At 34.6% G+C, this 18,504-nt stretch overlaps 1 protein-coding gene and 1 long non-coding RNA gene across 7 annotated transcripts in view; one reads left to right on the top strand and one right to left on the bottom strand.

Moving 5' to 3' along the window:
- LOC103100908 (uncharacterized) overlaps positions 1-14,505 on the top strand; it is a 42,961-nt gene extending 28,456 nt beyond the window's left edge. The window contains exon 3 of the long non-coding RNA XR_461794.3: positions 10,511-14,505. This is a non-coding gene — a long non-coding RNA (uncharacterized LOC103100908). The remainder of the gene's footprint in view (positions 1-10,510) is intronic.
- WDR64 (WD repeat domain 64) overlaps positions 1-18,504 on the bottom strand; it is a 229,641-nt gene that overhangs the window by 11,598 nt on the left and 199,539 nt on the right. For all 6 annotated transcript variants that reach the window (XM_016430227.2, XM_007481554.3, XM_007481553.3 and 3 more), the window contains 5 exons: positions 12,540-12,649; positions 10,432-10,620; positions 8,274-8,379; positions 7,338-7,418; positions 2,235-2,348 (listed from right to left, as the gene is read on the bottom strand). In XM_016430227.2, the coding sequence (XP_016285713.1) occupies positions 2,235-2,348; positions 7,338-7,418; positions 8,274-8,379; positions 10,432-10,620; positions 12,540-12,649 (600 nt within the window). The remainder of the gene's footprint in view (positions 1-2,234; positions 2,349-7,337; positions 7,419-8,273; positions 8,380-10,431; positions 10,621-12,539; positions 12,650-18,504) is intronic.

Consider the following 18,504-nt stretch of genomic DNA (forward strand, 5'->3'; position numbering starts at 1 on the left):
TTCCCCTAAAGTTACTAGACTGCATACCTTTTGACCCAGCAATGCTACCACTGAATCTATTCTTCAAAGATATTAGAAGAAAAGGAACCATATATACAAAATTATTTATAGCAGCACATTTTGTGGTTGCAAAGAATTGGAAAATGAGGATTTGCTCATCAATTGGAAATTGGAATTATGGCATAGATATTTTGTAGAATACTTTTGTGCTATAAAAATGATAATGGATATGGTTTTAGAAAAACTTTGAAAGCTTGTATGAACTGATACAAAATGAAGTGAGCAGAATGGGAAAACAATTTATACAATATAAAAACAATCTTGAAAGACTTGGAAACTCTGATTAACATAATGGAACCAACTATAGATCCAATAGATCCATGATGAGCCTTGCTTTCTACTTCCAGATGAGAAGGTCATAAACACTCTGTTTACAATATAAACATATAAGCATGCACATTTTTATGTATGCATATATATATATGTTAAGGCTAATGTGTGAATTTGTTTTGCTTAACTATGCATGTGTATCTATAGCTATATCCATGTGCATGGAGTGGAATCTTGGGGGTCACTCTAATGAGCAGAGAGGAGATTTGTTAAGATGCTGGCAGAAAAATATGGCCTTTATTAAAGAAAGGAAGAGAAAGAGTGAAATCATAAATTAGATAAACATAGAATGGGTTACCTGTCAGATCTATGGCAAAGGAAGGAATTTAAGACCAAGCAAGAGATAGAGAACATTATAAAGTATAAAATGAATAATTTTGATTATATTAAATTTAAAAGGTTTTGTACAAACAAAATCAATGCAACCAAAATTAGAAGGGGGCCAACAGGAAAAAATTTTTATAACTAGGAAATTTTTTTTTATAACAGAAACTAGGAAAAAAATTTTATAACAAAATTCTCTGACAAAGGTTTAATTTCCCAAATATATAAAGAACTAAGTCAAATGTACAAGAAATCAAGCCATTCCCCAATTGAAAAATGATCAAAGGATATGAATTGGTTTTCAGATGAAGAAATAAAAATATTAATAATCACATGAAAAAATATTCTAAATCCCTCCTGATTAGAGAAATGCAAATCAAAACAACTCTAGGGTACCACCTCATACCTAGCAGATTGGCCAATGTGATAGTAAAGGAAAATAATAAATGTTGGAGTGGATGTGGCAAAATTGAGACACTAATACATTGCTGGTGAATTGTGAATTGATCCAACCATTCTGGAAGGCAATTTAGAATTATTCCCAAAGAGCTTTAAAAGAATGCATACCATCTGATCCAGCAATACTACCACTAGGTTTGTACTCCAAAGAAATAATGAGGAAAAATATTTGTACAAAAATATTCATAGCTGTGCTCTTTGTGGTGGCAAAAAAATGGAAAATTGTGGGGGTGTCCCTTGATTGAGGAATGGCTGAACAAATTGTGGTATATGTTGGTGATGGAATACTATTGTGTAATAAGGGATGATAAACTGCTTGATTTCCATATGAGCTGGAAAGACCTTCATGAACTGATGTGGAACAAAATGAGCAGAACCTGGAGAACAATGTATTCAGAGATTGAAACATTATGGGATGATACTGATAGCATACAATGTTCCAGGATAATCTGGAGGGATTTATGAGAAAGAATACTATCCACATTGAGAGAAAGAACTATTGGAATAGAAACGCAGAAGGAAAACATTTGATTAATCATTAGTTTATATTGGGTAAGGATGTAAGGTTTGGGTTTTTAAAAGATTACTTTATTACAAAAATGAATAATAGGTATTGAGTGATAATACATGTATAACCCAGTGGAACTGTTTGTTGGCTCTGGGAGGGGGAAGAGAAAAGAGGAAGGAAAGAACATGAATCATATAACCATGGAAAAATACTTAAAGAAAAAAATAAAGGAAGAAAGAGGGGGATTTCTCTAGTCTTTTTAAGGCGAGATTGGTATCTCTCTTCTCAAGGGCACCTAGCTTTCACTAATTTTTCTATAGGAAGTTGCCAATCTAAAATTCCTTATACTAGCTAACATATACTGGAGAATAACACATAATTTCAACCCACACATATTTAACAGGTTTTGTTTGTTTATTGTTTCCTTAATGTGTGTGGGAGGTGGAGGTAGGAGAGAGAGAATTGGAAACTGAAAATAAAACTAAAACTAGATTTAAAATAATGTTAAAAATTAACAGAACTTCATCAAAGAATTCCTATAACTTAAACTTACTTGTAAATGCTGAACACGACCTCCCTTCCTTTTCCCTTGGAAATTTTCTGAAGATTCCTTATGTGCATCTGCACCAATTAGGGGAAGGAATCTCAGACTTGTGGGGCTTGGAACCTGGAAAATAAAAATGAATAATTAATATAATACTAGACTTCCTGACTAGTGCTCCTGACTTTTAACTGGTTTATACAACCTTTCTCCCTTCTACTCAGTGCTCGTTGGAATCTCCTATGGTGGTTTATGTATCTAAAATCAAACTCCTTCTTAATCCCAGAGAATTGTTCAAGGTGTCATTCCTTTTTGTGGGCTCTTTTCAAAAAACTGATTATACCAGTCCCTAGATCTAGGATGTCTCCTAATGGCCAACTGTAGCTACCCTACTAAGACCGTTGATAGTTTTTTTGCCTTCTGTTATGGTTATGGATGTTTGCTTTATTATCCCACTAGACTTTGTCTTATCCAATCAGTGTCTAGCATAGTGCTCTGCACCTAGTAGGCATTAAATAAATGTAGTTCATTGATAGAGCTTTGCAAAGATGCTGAAAGCAGTTACCTAGAATCAATACTTTGGTCACCGATCCATTTATTGTGTACTAAAAAAGATATTTGATGATAATGATTTTATGGGAGGAAAATGCTACCGTATGAATAAAAGAAATGCACTAATTGGGAATTGTAATGCCACATAATTAAGGAAAACACATTGCAATTATAGGTCAAGGCTTTCTCCATAGTGACAAGTGTAGTGCTTCCTACATTGTGTCTTTCTTGACTTGTATCGAGTACAAAGGCTTCTTGAACAGAGGTGACTTTTTTTGTTTACCTCTTTTCCATGAACCATTTTTAAATGGTAGTAAATATACCAGGTAGTAGCCTCCTTCTGGAGATTCTTGAAAAATGTCACTTAGATCCAGTATGAATTCCTAATAAAAAGTTGGGGGTTACCTATCTGGGAACTACCCAGTGAAGTTGTTGATCAGGACTTCTACTTGTTTTTGGTGGGGAGAAGGACAGCAGTTGTCCAGAGAAGATGAATGAGTAACATGATTTCTGAATATGATTGGGTGGGTGCAATATTCCTAGGCTTTAGAAGTGTGTACATGAAAGTGTGGTAGGTGGGAAGGAAGGCAGTAATTTCTATTCTGAGTCTTCCAAGCTTAGGCTTGTGATAGGACTGAAGTTTTAAACTTTTGTTTCCTGGGAATATAGTAAATCTGGAAGTTAACTTGACTAAACAAAACAACACATCAAATTTTATGATTATTAACATTTTAAAGGGGGCAGCTGGGTATCTCAGTGGATTGAGAACCAGGCCTAGAGATGGGAGATCCTAGGTTCAAATCTGGCCTCAGCCACTTCCCAGCTGTGTGACCCTGGGCAAGTCACTTGACCCCCATTGCGTAGCCCTTACCACTCTTCTGCCTTGAAGCCAATACACAGTATTGACTCCAAGATGGAAAGTAAGGGTTTAAAAAAATTTAAGCTAACTAAAGGTGTTCAAAATTGACGGTCAAGACTGATGGATGTTCAAGACTAGGTGTTGAGCTCCTTTAGGATTATGGTTTCAGGCTTCAAAATTTTTCTCAGTCATGAACAATTATTTCTGCCATTCTCCTCTACTTTGGGAACATTAGATTGATAGGAACCTTAGCTATGCCAATAATTGTAGGTGATAACCAATGGTTAGTACTGTGGTGGATTCCCACTTGATGTCTATTCCAAGGGACCAGATTCATCCACAGAAAGCAGCAAGTACATACTTCTGACATAGGAGATTCAGGAAGCATTGCCAAAGTATCAGAAGTGGAAATAGCAAACTACATTGTGTTTAAGACACTATGACTTGTGGAATATTTTTATACTCATTATCCATCCATGTATATTTTAATTCTTAAATTAAGCTGGTGGTAAAGCATGGATAAGGATGAAACATGGTGACCCACTCATAGATTATTGGAAGAGTTTTATAGACTCGTTTTACAAAGTATGTCTATCTCTAGAGATAATATGAATAAATTGTATGAATTCTTTAGAAAAGCTAGTATTTTGTACAGAGCTTTGGATTTTGTTTTATTTGGAAAGTATAATCTCTGACTAAGCATGTGTTCATGAAGTTGATGCCATGGTCATGGATTTGATGGGCTACTGAACTAGGGATTTCCTTGAAAGAGTAAACGAACTTCATCTACCAAATACAGGTTGACACCATTTCTGTAACTTGCAGTCTTAGAGTTACCTAAGACACTAAGAAGTTAAGTGGTTTACTCAGAGTCACATCGATAATATATATTAGAGATGAAACTTGAAACCAGGTCTCAGTCCAAGGCTTAGCTGTCTTTCCCCTTTACCTTAATTGTATCTTAATGATTTCCTTAGCACTGAGAATATCATGAAAATATTGTACTAGCTCTGTAGTTAAGGTTCAATTGCTGGTAGAATAATCTTTCAGGTCTTGGCATATAAGCTTGAGTTGCTGGGTTCTCAAAGAAATATATAGATGATTTAAAGCTAGTGACCTTCAGAACAACCTGAGTTTAGCTAGGGACATTCTCTCATTAGATGAAAGCAAGGTTTATTGTTATCAGAAACTTATAGATAAATGAGTAGCTTAAAATAGGGGGGAGTCTGAGAATTGTGGAGCTTGAATAGAACCTCAAGAATGTGATTCTGATCCTTGAATTCTGATCCAAGAATTCTGATCCTTGGTGTTATGGGTGGGCTGATAGAAAAATGGTGGTCTCATTGGATGTCTCATTACTTTGGAGCCTGGCTAGGTGCTTTAGGGGTAAAAGGCAAGGTCAAAACTTTGTCTACCATAATTTCTAGGTTCCTCCTGGTTGGACATAGAAGTTCTTTTGTGGATAAGGCAATGAATGGTTTTCAAAGAGTGTGCTATGAGTTTTGCTAGATAAATGACAAATTATATAGAATTCACACTTACAAGTGCATGTATGTGTGTGAGACTTCCAGCTTTCCCAGAGGGTGCTACAATTCTTTCTAGCAAAGAATAATACTGCCCTATAAATAAACTTGAATATGAGTTATTTGAGGGCAGTAACTATTTTTACTTTCTTTGAAACCTCATTTCTTAGCATAATATCTTATAATCACGTAATAGCTGTCTATTGACTGACTTACTAATTGTGGCTTGATGCATTCAACAAAATCTGGGACTTTTGGGACTTCACAAGCCATAGGGAATTATTCTTCTAACTTAGACTCTGTCCTGAATCTTCTCCATCATAGTTGTGAATATCTTTGGTGAGCATACTTCTCCTTTTATTTCTTGCCTGATGTTTATTATTGGAAGGTAATTGAGCAGGGTTATTTCTACTGTTACATCTTTCAAAGGATCCTGAATGAAGATCTCATATGTTATTTGGTAAAAAATAAGAAAAGTTGACTGGCATGCCATCTGTACAGCAATTCCTTTTCCTCTAACTTTTCTACTCTTGCTTACTAGTTGCCATTCATAGGCAATGTGTCTTTATAATTATTTTCCACCTTAATGTAGTTATTTCTAATTCAGGACAGAATTCTCTTAAAATCCCATGAATAAATCTTTTTCATTCAGTCCTCTGCCAATCCCTGTTGCATAACTTTCCCCTAAAAACCTCTTCAAGAAATAGTGCATTTTGTCTGTCAATATTTTCCTCAAACCCTACAAACTGTCATTCTCAAGTGGTCTGTTCTACCTATACTGCTTCAGCTGGTATCATAAGCTCTTCATTTCAAGTAGTCTAGTACATGGAGTTGTGAATGTTTTTTTTTTTGAGAACCAGTAAAGTGTAGTACACTGACTGGGCTGGAGTAGTAGTACAGACATAACTGTGAAAGCCTTAGAGATAAGGTCGATGGGACATTCCGGGACTAGGTCAAATTCAGAGCTGAGTTGTTACTACAGCATCCATTGGAGGGTCATGGGGATGGGGTGGGGGGGGGGAAGAAGAGAAGATCTGGAGCAGGAATGCTGACAAAGAAAATCCAAAAATTATCCTCAGAGGAATTTTATCTAGGGTCTAACAAAAGGAAATTAGTGACTATCAGGAACAGGTTCAAAAGAACTTGCAATGATCACTTTGCAGATGATCAACAATTATCCAATTGTTCAGTCACCTAGTTACTATTCACAGTCTGCTTATGTAAACTAAGTATTTGGCATCTGTAACAGCCACCCAACTTGTACAGAAAGGTTAAGGATGGGCATAGCATTTTAGAGGCAGTACTTTATGTCTGATTGGATGTGGAGGGCAACAGTAAGGAAGGAATAAAAGGTGAATTTCAAGATGAATGAGAGAAATTGATAGTGTCATTAACAAAAATAAGGAAATCAAGAAAAAGATCAATTTTTGGAGTCTTTTAATATAGAGGTCACTATAAGAGAGAGTAGAGAAAGAGGAAAAGTAATCTGAGAATAAAATCCTTAGAAATAGCAACATTTAGGCAGAAGAGGAACAGGGGCTTTGGAAAGAGACTGAAGAAATTGCAAACAAGAAGGAAGAGAAAGGAGAGAACAATGTTGTGCTAGATAATGATAAAGAGCATGCAGAATGAGAGAATAATTAACAATGTGAAATGCTACATAGAGGGAAAAGAGTATAAAAACTAAGAGACATTCATTGAATATGGACTTTGGGTAAGTGGTTTACAATGTCATTGTGACTTTGAGAAAATTTCAGTTGAAGTACAGAAGTTAGACTATGAGATGGAGTGAGGAGTAAATAGATGGAGAGGAATTCTGTAAACTATTCCTTTGAGAAAGGAAGCTTGAAAAGAACACAATTTAGGGACATCTTCAGAATAAAGGGCTTGAGAATGGTTGTAGACAGAAAGGAGGTATCAGTGAAGAGAGAGAGAATAACACATAGTCTAGGATTTAGTGGTTTTGAAATGTTTCATATGAATTACTTTTATATTCCCAATGAAACTTGATGCTCACTGAGGATAGAAATGTTTGACACTTTTTTGTATTATCAATAGCACTAAGCTAAGTGGGAAAATAGTTGATATTAAATAAATATATGTTAACTGATTATTTGATGTGTTCCATTTTAAAATCAAATTAACTCTACCATACAAAAAAGGAAAGTAGCTTGAATTTACCCTGTATATAGGTAGAGAACCAAATATAATTCCAGCTTCTCTGTTTCCTGTACTGGTACTTTCCAAAACACTTTTTCTAATCTGTAAAACAAAAGAGTGATTGAGCATGTGTATGTTTCATAGAAAGGTCATATTTAGTTAATATTTCTCAATGGTTATGGCTGTAATGGTAGGCCCCCCATATGGAATAGTGCTGAGCAAGTATAAACAGAATTCAAAAAGAAATGAGTTATATAAGTAGCAAAAATCTAGAGGTAGAAAATGACCTCTGATGAATGCTAATGAGGTTCAAATGAGCTGGATGTGATCTTAATTTAATATCTAAAGTCTTCTGCTCTGATTATAATGCTGAAGAAGTCATAGAATCAGTATCTACAGCATAAAGGGACTCCAGAGTCCATTTAGCCCCAAATCTTCATTTTTGGATGAGGAAATTTTCCGATGAAGCTCAAAGAATTTAAGTGATTTACCCAAGATTCCACAGGTAATAAGCATCAGAAATTAGACTTATGCCCAGGTCCTCTGAATCCAGAGAAAATGTTCCTTCAGACATTGCCCAGTTAGGACAGAGAGGGCTCAGTAAGCATCTATCCTCTTTAAGATAGCCTGAATCACGTAATCTTAACTATATGACTTTTAACCCTGCCCCCACCTTTAATAAGAGAGAATATAAGTGGTATGCATAGTAGGGAATATCATTGTTGTGCTATACATGAAAATGGCTAATGAATGCCAAAAGCTACTTGAAGTTCCAGGAGATGTTAAAAGTTGAAATGGTATGAATAACATACACCTTTCTCTCTACTACTTTCATGTGCAAAAAGGACAAGTTTGTGACTGAAAGAAAAAAAAAGGCTCTCTCTTCTTGCTTTTCTTCTTAACACATGTATACTTCTAGGAAAGAAAAAATAAAGGGGTAGAAAAGAGGAAAATTACCTTAGGAGAAGCAAGGGCTTTGAAAAATTTAAATTCTTGATTAACCTCAAAGGGTTTGGGAGTTGGTCGTCTGAATAGTAAGGAGAATGAACTCATTTTCTTCCATCTAAATAAAAATATATAAAGAAAAACAAAAGTATTAGCAGTTAATTATGCTAAAGGTCATCTCAGCAATCCATTTTCCCTTCTGATATCTTGGTATCCTCCACCTTCCTGATATCCCAATATCCCCTTTCTTGCTTCTCAAGTTCCCTAATTTAGCCTTAGTCAAGTCTTCAGGAATTTGCTGCTGACTTCACTTCATATTCTACTGAACTTCATAAAATCATTTAATTTTAGAGTTGGAACGAACTTCTGCATTTGGTTCAGCTCCTTCCTAGAACAGGTAGTGGTCCTGTTTTCTCCTTCCCTACTACAAGTGAAAACACAAACCCATCTTTTTTAGACTGGAACATGCCCATTGTACCACATGAAGTCTTGATTCCTATGATTACCAGTGCCACTGCCCAAAGAAAACAATATGGTTTCCATAACCAATTTACATATATTAGCATATGGTAAGAGATGTTGCATAGAGGATTTGGGAAAACCACTGGTCCATGGGCTGTGGCTGACCCTTAGCTTACTTTCATTTGGCTCTTAGCAAGTTTCCTAAATTAAATCTTGGGCAATCTTTTCTTCCTATTATCCTACTTTAAAAATTCAATGGGGAATGTACAATATGACTTTTAAACATCTTTAGTGGTAATGTAATAAAAAAAATCTATAAGGCTTTCTCCTCTGAGCCAGTCACTATGTAGTAGTAATAACAACAAATGGAATTTATTATCCTGGCAGGTGAGGGAAAATCTCAAAAATCATTTTTTGGTTATTCAGTTTTAGAAAAGGAAAATGAGAAAAGATAGTTACTTTTCTTTTGGTTAGAAAAAAATCAAAATGGAAAGAGTCGGTGAACTTGGAAAAATATAATTATGGCTAACACATATCAAAAACAAGGCTATGAAGGAGGGAATGATCATGATTATTCAGAAGACAGTGGAGAGATTATTCTATCTGAAATTGGAAATCTGGAGTTGTAGAATATTGAGAGAAAAAGTTGGATAAGTATATTAAAACTATATCATGGGGGGGGCAGCTGGGTAGCTCAGTGGATTGAGAGCCAGGCCTAGAGACGGGAGGTCCTAGGTTCAAATCTGGCCTCAGACACTTCCCAGCTGTGTGACTCTGGGCAAGTCACTTAACCCTCATTGCTTAGCCCTTACCACTCTTCTGCCTTAGAACCAATACACAGTATTGATTCCTGTGACAGAAGGTAAGGGTTTAAAAAAAAACTAGATCATGAAGGCCAGACATATAAATAGCAATTTTAGTAATGGAAATAAATAGCACAATGAATGATAGTATAAGTATTAATAAAAACAAATCAAGTTAGGTAGGAGGGAAGATCCTGGGACATCACCCCCAAAGAAGAGAGGTCTCAGGACACTAGTTCTGTGGGAGAAGAGATGCCAAGATGCTGCTAGTGAGACTACCACTTGGGATAAGATTAGTGTATGGTATGGCTGTATAGGAGGAGACCTCATTTGGAAGTACAAATTTGTTAGTTTTCTCTTTTAATTAATTGTTCTTACTAAGTAGGTATTGTAAGGACCAAAGCATGGCATATGTTACCAGAATGCAAATATAAGACATTCCAAAATGTACACTATAAAAATCATTCTTAAAATATCTTTTGCATCTTTTCAACCTGTGTGCTTTGAGACAGAACTCATTCCACTCCACGTCTTTTGGTTACACCTCTGAAGGAATTAAAGAAGTTCAAATCTTATCCTAAAGGCAACAGAGGGGCATCAGCATATTTTTTAAGCAAGAAAGTGAAATGGTTGCATATTAAGGATATTGATGGTGTATGGAATGAAATGATGAGATAAGATGAAGGACAATTCAAAGGCTATTGAAATGATGTAGGCATAATATTCTGAATTACAATGGCTTTGAGAAGAAAGGATATATATGTATTTATATGCACTTATATATGTATCATATGTGATATATCAAAGAGAGAGTCTTTTAAAAATAAAATAAACTTAAAACTAGTTCATATAGTTTGCACCCCCCTCATAATTGTCTCTCTAAATAAAAATTAATATTATCTTACTTTTCACGGTCAAATATTAGGGGATATTCATATCCCTGTTTCTTTTCTATGTATTTACTTTCTTCTTTTACTTCTACAGGGTGTTCATTGACATCACAAGGCAAGATAAAATCAGTTTGCTGACTTAGGTTAAATGTTCTGCGCTGTCCAAAGTAGCCACAGTAATGTCCATTACGAACATGCCAAACCCTTGAGGAAGTGGAGAGGAAAGAAAAAATAAAATTGTGACAGTTAGGCTGTTTGTGAAACCATTTATAAACATGTTTTTATTCATCCTTCAGGCTTTTCAAATTCATTTATCTTCTAGATAACTAATTCTCATCCCATGTAATATTATGAGACAATTCACATAGAACATATAATACTTATGAACAGAACTTTAGGACTACACAACATTATTTGTTTAGCAAAGAGGGGACCTAAGGGAGAAAATGCTTAAGTGATTCCTCACAAATGATGTACAGAGCCAAGCAAGGGTGATTAAGACCCAGGACTACCAATGATACATATATCTGCTAAATCAAACCCCTAAAAACAAACCTCTTATATTGCCTTTAAGTACTGGCACAAGGAGAAAGATCTAGAAACTGTATTCTCAATTGACCTAAGGATATAAAAGAGACCCAATATCTTGGACATATTGTTTAGGACCTCACACGATTACTTTTATCTCTCTCTATGGAGGTGGGGATAATTAACAAATATTTATTTAGCCCCTACTATGTTCTAGACACTTCTGGGCACTGGAGATACAGAAAAAAAAAATAAATTAGTCCATTCCCTCTAAGTCGTTATATTCCATCATATAACTATACTCATTTTCAGTTGTTGGTCTCTGAAAAAATATGACAGTAGTGGATCATTTGGTGAAGGATATCTTTTAACATCAACTTGTCTGTGGTTTTCTTCTATACAAGATAACTAAGAGGAATCCTTACTAGAAATATATACATATATATCACAATGACATTTGAGAGACTTTTACTTTATTTCCTTATCTCATTTCAAAGACCCAAAGGAGAGCAGAATAGACCCACCTATCATGGACCCAGCTTGGGAGGATATAGCTAGAATAAGAATTTGACCCTAACTTTGGACCCACTCCTCTAAGACTATCTGCGGTATCATTGTTGTAAAGCATAAATTAAATAACATGTGCAAAGCAATTTTTAGAATAAATGAGATATTGTATGTAAATCTATTATAATTTTTATAAGTCTAACAGTGTGAAAGCCTGCATAACTTTAGGGATAAATAACAGTCTTCAGTTTATTGGACCAGTTGCCGAAGTATATCATCCAGGCTCTGCTGCTGTTCTCACTACACTAGGAGTTCTCCAAGGTTCTGAACCTTCTTTTCCTTGAACCTTAATTTCCTGAGCTTCAGCTGTACTAGACTTCTGTACTGCTAAACATTTGCCTTCTGACTGACTTCCTAGTTCTGGTTCAAACCTAGCCTTCAACCAGATTTGAAAGTGATGACATTTAGAAATAAATACCTTAGAAAGCTATCGCCTTTGTTGTGAAAAGAAATGTGTTTGGGAAGGTTGGTTAGCAATTTGAAGTAGTAATTTTGAAGTTAGCAAGATAGAGGAAACTGATTTTAAAAGTCAGTGATACAAATAATTCATATGTTTACTGATAAGTTGTTAAAATAGGGTGGAGTATAGAGTTGAGAATAACATTTTTTGTGTATGATATAATGTTATATTTTGAACATTCCTAGTAGTCATCTAGCATGCAAAATCAGTCCTGTCATTCTGCTCCCAAATAGCAACAGAGCTGGTAATCACAGCTCTAACCACAGCCTGCTCATGTGAACTCTTCTCTTATCCTTTGCTTTCTACAAATCATATATCCATGGTATTTTGGTTTTACAGCCATTTCTCTGAATTGTTTTCCTGGGTAAGGTTCTAAACATTCTTGCTTTTATTTTTGGTAGGATTATTTAAGGTACTTGAGGATTTAGCAAATAATTCTAAACTTAACATGGTATTATTTTGGACCATAAGATTATGAGATTAATTTTTCCTTTAAATCTATCTGCTTAATAATCAGGGAGCTCTACCATAAATCTCCTTTTGGTAGAAGTCTTAAGCATTCACATACCTTATTGACCCATCAACAGAGGAGGTGATTACCACTTGCTTGTCCTCTATATAGAGAACGCCGACAATTCTCAAACTATGCCCACGCCATGCAATCAGTTGCTTAAATTTCTAAGTAACAATAACAAAATGAATTCTGTAACAAAAATATACTTCAACAAATACTTATTTATAGTTATATAGTTTTTAAGGTATGCAAGGCATTTTCCTCACAACAACTTTGTGAGGCAGGTAACATAGTTATTAATATGCCCAATTTTACATTTAGTGTACTAAGAGCTTCAGTATATTTCTCATGATCATACAGCTACTAAGAATTTGATGTGGGATTTAACCCTATATTTCCTGACTTTAGGAGTAACACTTGCTATTATACTATTGTGTCTCTTATACATGTTCAAGGCATGATAATAGGAAATAATAAGCAAATTCACATATGTCACAAGCATATTCAGTTAGAAAGAATAGGCAGATGCCAACATAGTATGATTTAAGGGATGCTGGTCAAGGTGCTATCCAAAATATTTTCTTCCATTCCTAGTCATGGTAACTTTAATTTTTTTCATAATTAGGAATGAGTTTCCTTTCACCTCATACTTTTCTGTCCTCAAGAATTCATTCTTGACCTAAGCATATGCATAATAGCTTACAGAGTATAAATATTCTTTAAAAAAGTCTTACTTTAACACTCATCTTACAATGGAATTAATCCTGCATCCATGAAGGATTGTGACACTGGAACAAATGTTCTATTTGGGTGTGACAAAGCTGGAAAGGCTTGTTTTGAAAAGAGTATGGTCCTGGCAACAGAATGTATCTGTTGCCTAAGGACCAATCTAGCAAAATATGGTACTGGTAATATATGTTAACTGAGAACCAGATGGGATAAAGTGATCAAATTGAATAGTGATAGGAACATGGGAAAACAAGCCTAATATTACAGTGCTAGAGGAATTATATATTAAGAGCTAGAAGCTGTTCATACTCACTGACCTGGTGATCCTATTACTAGGGGTAGGCCCTAAGGATACTATTGAGAGAGTCAGAACCTGTGTTTGTATGAAAATATTCATGGAGACTTTGTTCATTATGATAAAAATAACTGGAAATAACACAAATGCAATGAATGGGAGAAACAGTTGAATCATTTGTGATATTTGAATATAATGGATTATATTATGTTCTTGAAATGACAAATATCAGAAATATAAAGAAAATAAGGGAAATATATGAAGAGAAGAAAAGATAGAAAAGAAAATAAGAATACATACCGTGAATACATTAAAAAAACAACAGCCAGGGCAGTTAGGTGGCTTAGTGGATTGAGAGCCAGGCCTAGAGACAGGAGGTCCTAGGTTCAAATCTGACCTCAGACACTTCCTAGCTCTGTGAACCTAGTCAAGTCATTTAATTCCCATTTCCTAGCTCTTATCACTCTTCTGCCATGGAAATGATTGTATTGATTCCAAGACAGAAGTTAAGGGTTTTTAGAAAAACTAGAAAAATAAAATAAAAATAAAAATAACAGCCACAAAATTAAGAGAAAAAATCCAAGTAAAACCATCCCAAAGGGAATTCAAAAGCAGAGGATGTTTATATTATCATGCATATATAATTTGCATATTTTAAAATAAATTGTAAACAATGTGGAATTTGAGGTTTTTGCACTTAATTATTTATGCATTTATTTAGTTACATGATTTTTGTTGGTAATGATGATTAACAAGAAAAAGAATTATTGAAATTTAAATATCTTTGATACATGACATACCTTAAGCTTTTGTCAGTTTTAGACCTAAACTAGCCTCTTGCTATGAGCAAGACTCTGAAAGAAGAAACATATAGACTTTTGGGAGAGAAAAGAACACTAGTAACCAGACTGGGAAAAGAATTTTCAAAAGGAAAGGGTAAATGGAAGAGCCAGATGTGTGTGTGTGTGTGTGTGTGTGTGTGTGTGTGTGTGTGTGTGTGTGTGTGTGTGTAAAAGCTTAGAATAAATAACCAAAAATGGTGGTGAAGGATTTTTTCTCCAATGTCTCCATGAAATCTGATTAATACTTTTCCAGAGAGACAGTCCTTCCCTTCCCATGTTTAGGCCTTCACCTAGACTCTACCAAATGATCTTAAAACATTGGGACTGTCACCAGAAACTATGCCTAGAGCCTAATTTGCCCAAGATTTTTGTCAGGATCATCTTCATTAGCCTATTGTTAAGGCTGACCACATCCTGATTACTTAAAAATGTTGCTCCATGATGAAATGACTTATCTATTTTTGTAGGTTCATAGGACCATAGGATCATAGATCTAGATCCAGAGGAGACCTTAAAGGCCATCTAGACCAACATTCTCATTTTACAGATGAGGAAATTGAAGCCCCGGGAAGTTAGGTGACTTCCTTATGTGGTGAGATTGAACATGGATACTAGTTAGAACAATAGTTTGAAAAGCAGAGTCTTTCTAATGATGGATTCAACCTTAAAAATGGGCTATGTTTGAAAATGAGGATGTTTAAGGCAAACCATGTCAGGTAATGTTAGGACCAGAGCTAAGAATAGATATTTCAGGGGAACTAGTCACAGAGACCTCTATTATAAAGAAATAATGCTGTTTGAAAAGTCAGTGCAGAAGATCTAAAAGTTTGGAACATAAATTTTTATTGCCACACAGGGAAAGACCTTCCTCAACCAAGTTTCTCAGGGTTTAGGAATGGAATAAGAATAGGGTAGATACATTATTCAGATTGTGCCGGTCAACTGTCCCTAGATTATAGTTACTTTAGGGCAAGATTTCTGCCCTTTGTAAACTATTCAATTTTCTACTTTGCATTATTTTGTTTCTTAGTTCCATATGTAAAAAGGAATTCTTTATTCCTTTTTTTAATTTAATGGGGGACCTGGAGGTTCTCTTACCATAGAGATGTGTAGGGATTAACCAGCTGACAGTGACAGGAAATAGAAACCATGGAGATAAGAAGAAGGAACCATAGAGACAGAAAGTGAGGTAGAAAAGGGGGATAAAAGGCTGCCAGTGTCAATTGGTCAGTCTGTGAGTTGCTGACAGTTAGGGCTGGCAGTTGCAGGGAAGTTGGCTGCTGGGTGTGAGTTGGTCATTGTGGATTGGTTGCTGGTGGTGTGGGCTGATGATTAGTTGGTGGTTGGGAGATACATATATTTTTATATATTCTGCCTGGTGAGCTGAGCTGAGGGGTGATCAGCTGGACTTTCTTTAACAGTAGTTATAGGCAGTTTTAGGTAGTAATTATAGGTAGTTAAAGTATTACTAGTATAGACATTAGGAAATTTTCTTTCTTTACCTTTTTCTATATTTCCTTTACTATATTCATTTTACTATATTCTTTTACTATCTCTATTTTAATTAAACTAAATTGTTTGTTGTTAAAAGCTGCTAGAAGTTTTCTTTTCTCTGGCTTAAAGGGATAATATTAATTTACAACTCTACTATATTCTCACTAAAACTTAAACTATTATTTTGTGTTAAGCTCTTATTTTGTCAAAACTCCTAATTTAACCCTTACACATAGTAAAGCTTAATTTGGAAAATGCCAGCCTTATCTTTGTGGAATGGAGAAGATGTTTGATCAAGGGGGTTCATAATATTCTTAAAAATCCCTATGTAGAGATGTCAATAGCCCCTGGAAACATATGGAGTAATGGCACTATTCGAGAGAAACAAGACCTCATGTAGGGTTCAGTTTTCTTCCTTTCTTGTCATTCTCTTATTACACTTCTTACTCTCCAATCTGCAATCTTTACAAAACCCAACTTACATACAGCTTATATTTATACAATAGAATAGCTTTATGCTACTAGTGCTGAAGAACAAGTCGTACCTTTACCTTGTCAGTTCAGATGGTAGATTTAAAAAGATTGTTTTTTTAATCAATAAAAATATATGCTTAGAAAATTAACTTTACTCTTTTATCTTAAATAAATGACAACTATTTTGATTTTATGTTCCTTATATTTACCCTATCAGTAAAGTAGAAATAAGAATACCTGATAGCTGTGAAAGTCAAATGTAATTATGTATTGGAAATAGCTATTTAAAACTATAACATGTTACATACACTTGTAAGCTGTCATTGTTTTTCAATAAAAATTAATAATAAATCAATTTCAATATGACAATTAAAATAATTTAAAACAAGACCAAATCAATATTTTTTCCAGCAATTTAACTGGTCCAAAAACCTACCAGTTTTCATCTATATTGATTTGTTTGCTAAAGGACTATTTTCTGAACATCTATCACAACTGTTTTATGTATCTTAATTAAAAATTTAATGCTAGTTAATGTATTCAGCAGAGAAATCCAATTTTCAAATATATTACTTATACTTAAGAGGTCAAATGCACTCACTATTTGTTTAGCTAATAGATTGGGACTATTTGGCATGGATTAGATTTGGCTGGATTAATTTGGACACAGTTAAAGTTTTGCAGGGGCAATTTGTCAAGTATTAGCCATGTATATATGAAAAATTGGCAGGTGCTTGATTTTAGAATGCAGGTATTGAGACTGGCTATTTACTTGAAGCTGGGCTAGACTGAAGAAATATTTAGTAAGGTAAATTGGGTTAGAAATCTCCTTCCTTGAGATAGCCATTTGGCTGAAATGGAGGTAGAGGGATGGACTATATGACCTATATAAGTCCCTTTTTTCTGTAGTTTTAAGTTTAAATACATAAAATGAGCCAATAAATGTAGAATGATTTAAACAAGATAGTGGATATAATATGCCTTACTGGTATCATGTCTTAATAGTGATACTATGAAAAAAATATAAAATATTATACCTCTGTTCTATTCTAGCTGTGTGACCTTGGGCAAATGACAATTTCTCAGTGCCTCAAAGAAATTCTTGAAGACTATTTGTTGCAAAGAAGTTACATGTTGGGGGCAGCTGGGTAGCTCAGTGGTTTGAGAGCCAGGCCTAGAGATAGGAGGTCCTAGGTTCAAATCTGGCCTCAGACATTTCCCAACTGGTGACCCTGAGCAAGTCACTTAACCCCCATTGCCTACCCTTACCACTCTTCTGAGTTGGAACCAATACACAGTATTGATTCCAAGATGGAAAGTAAGGGTTTAAAAAAAAAAGTTACATGTTGGCAAAGGTAGAGAATATTTTCACACTGAGACTTCCCCAATCCAGAAATCAGAAGTTAACAAACAATAATAGTAATAATAGCAATAATAATAATATATAAGTATGTATTCTAGTTCTACAATTCTACTCACATAATTAATAGCGCAATAAAGGAGAACTTAGTAGTATAATATATATTAGGCCCATTTATATTTTTATAGCAAATAGCAGATACAAAATATCATTACCCTCTTTTCTTTGCATTGTAAATTAAAATGTACAAAAGATGCAAAAACTGATGATTCATTTTGTGGGTGACTCAGCATACCACTGCTAACTATTTTAAAAATAGCTTTTTATTTATTTTGTTATATATTTCCCAATTTCATTTTTCTAAAAATATTAACATTCATTTAAAAAATCTTGAATTCCAAATTTTCTTCCCCCTTTCCACCTTTGAAAAGGCAAGCAATATATTTATTATATATGTAAAGTGATGTACATATTTCCAATTTAGCTATCTATTTTTTTAAATCCTTCTCTTCTGTCTTAGAATCAATAGTAAGAATTGGTTCCAAGGCAGAAGAGTGGTAAGAGCTAGACAATTGGGATTAAGTGACTTTCCAGGGCCACACAGCTAGGATGTATCTAAGGTGGATTTGAACTCAAGATCTTCTGTCTCCAGGGCTGGCTAAATCCACCAAGTCATTTATCTTCTCCCATTTAGCTATCTTTTGATGTATATATAATTCACCAAAGACCATAGATTTAAACCTGGTAGGAGCTTTATTCTGGTCAACTAGTTTGGTAGTTTCATTTTAAAGATGAAATTGAAACTGGGAGAGACTGAATGTCTTG

This window comes from Monodelphis domestica, chromosome 2, assembly GCF_027887165.1.
Source record: "Monodelphis domestica isolate mMonDom1 chromosome 2, mMonDom1.pri, whole genome shotgun sequence".
In the NCBI taxonomy this organism is placed as follows: domain Eukaryota; kingdom Metazoa; phylum Chordata; class Mammalia; order Didelphimorphia; family Didelphidae; genus Monodelphis; species Monodelphis domestica.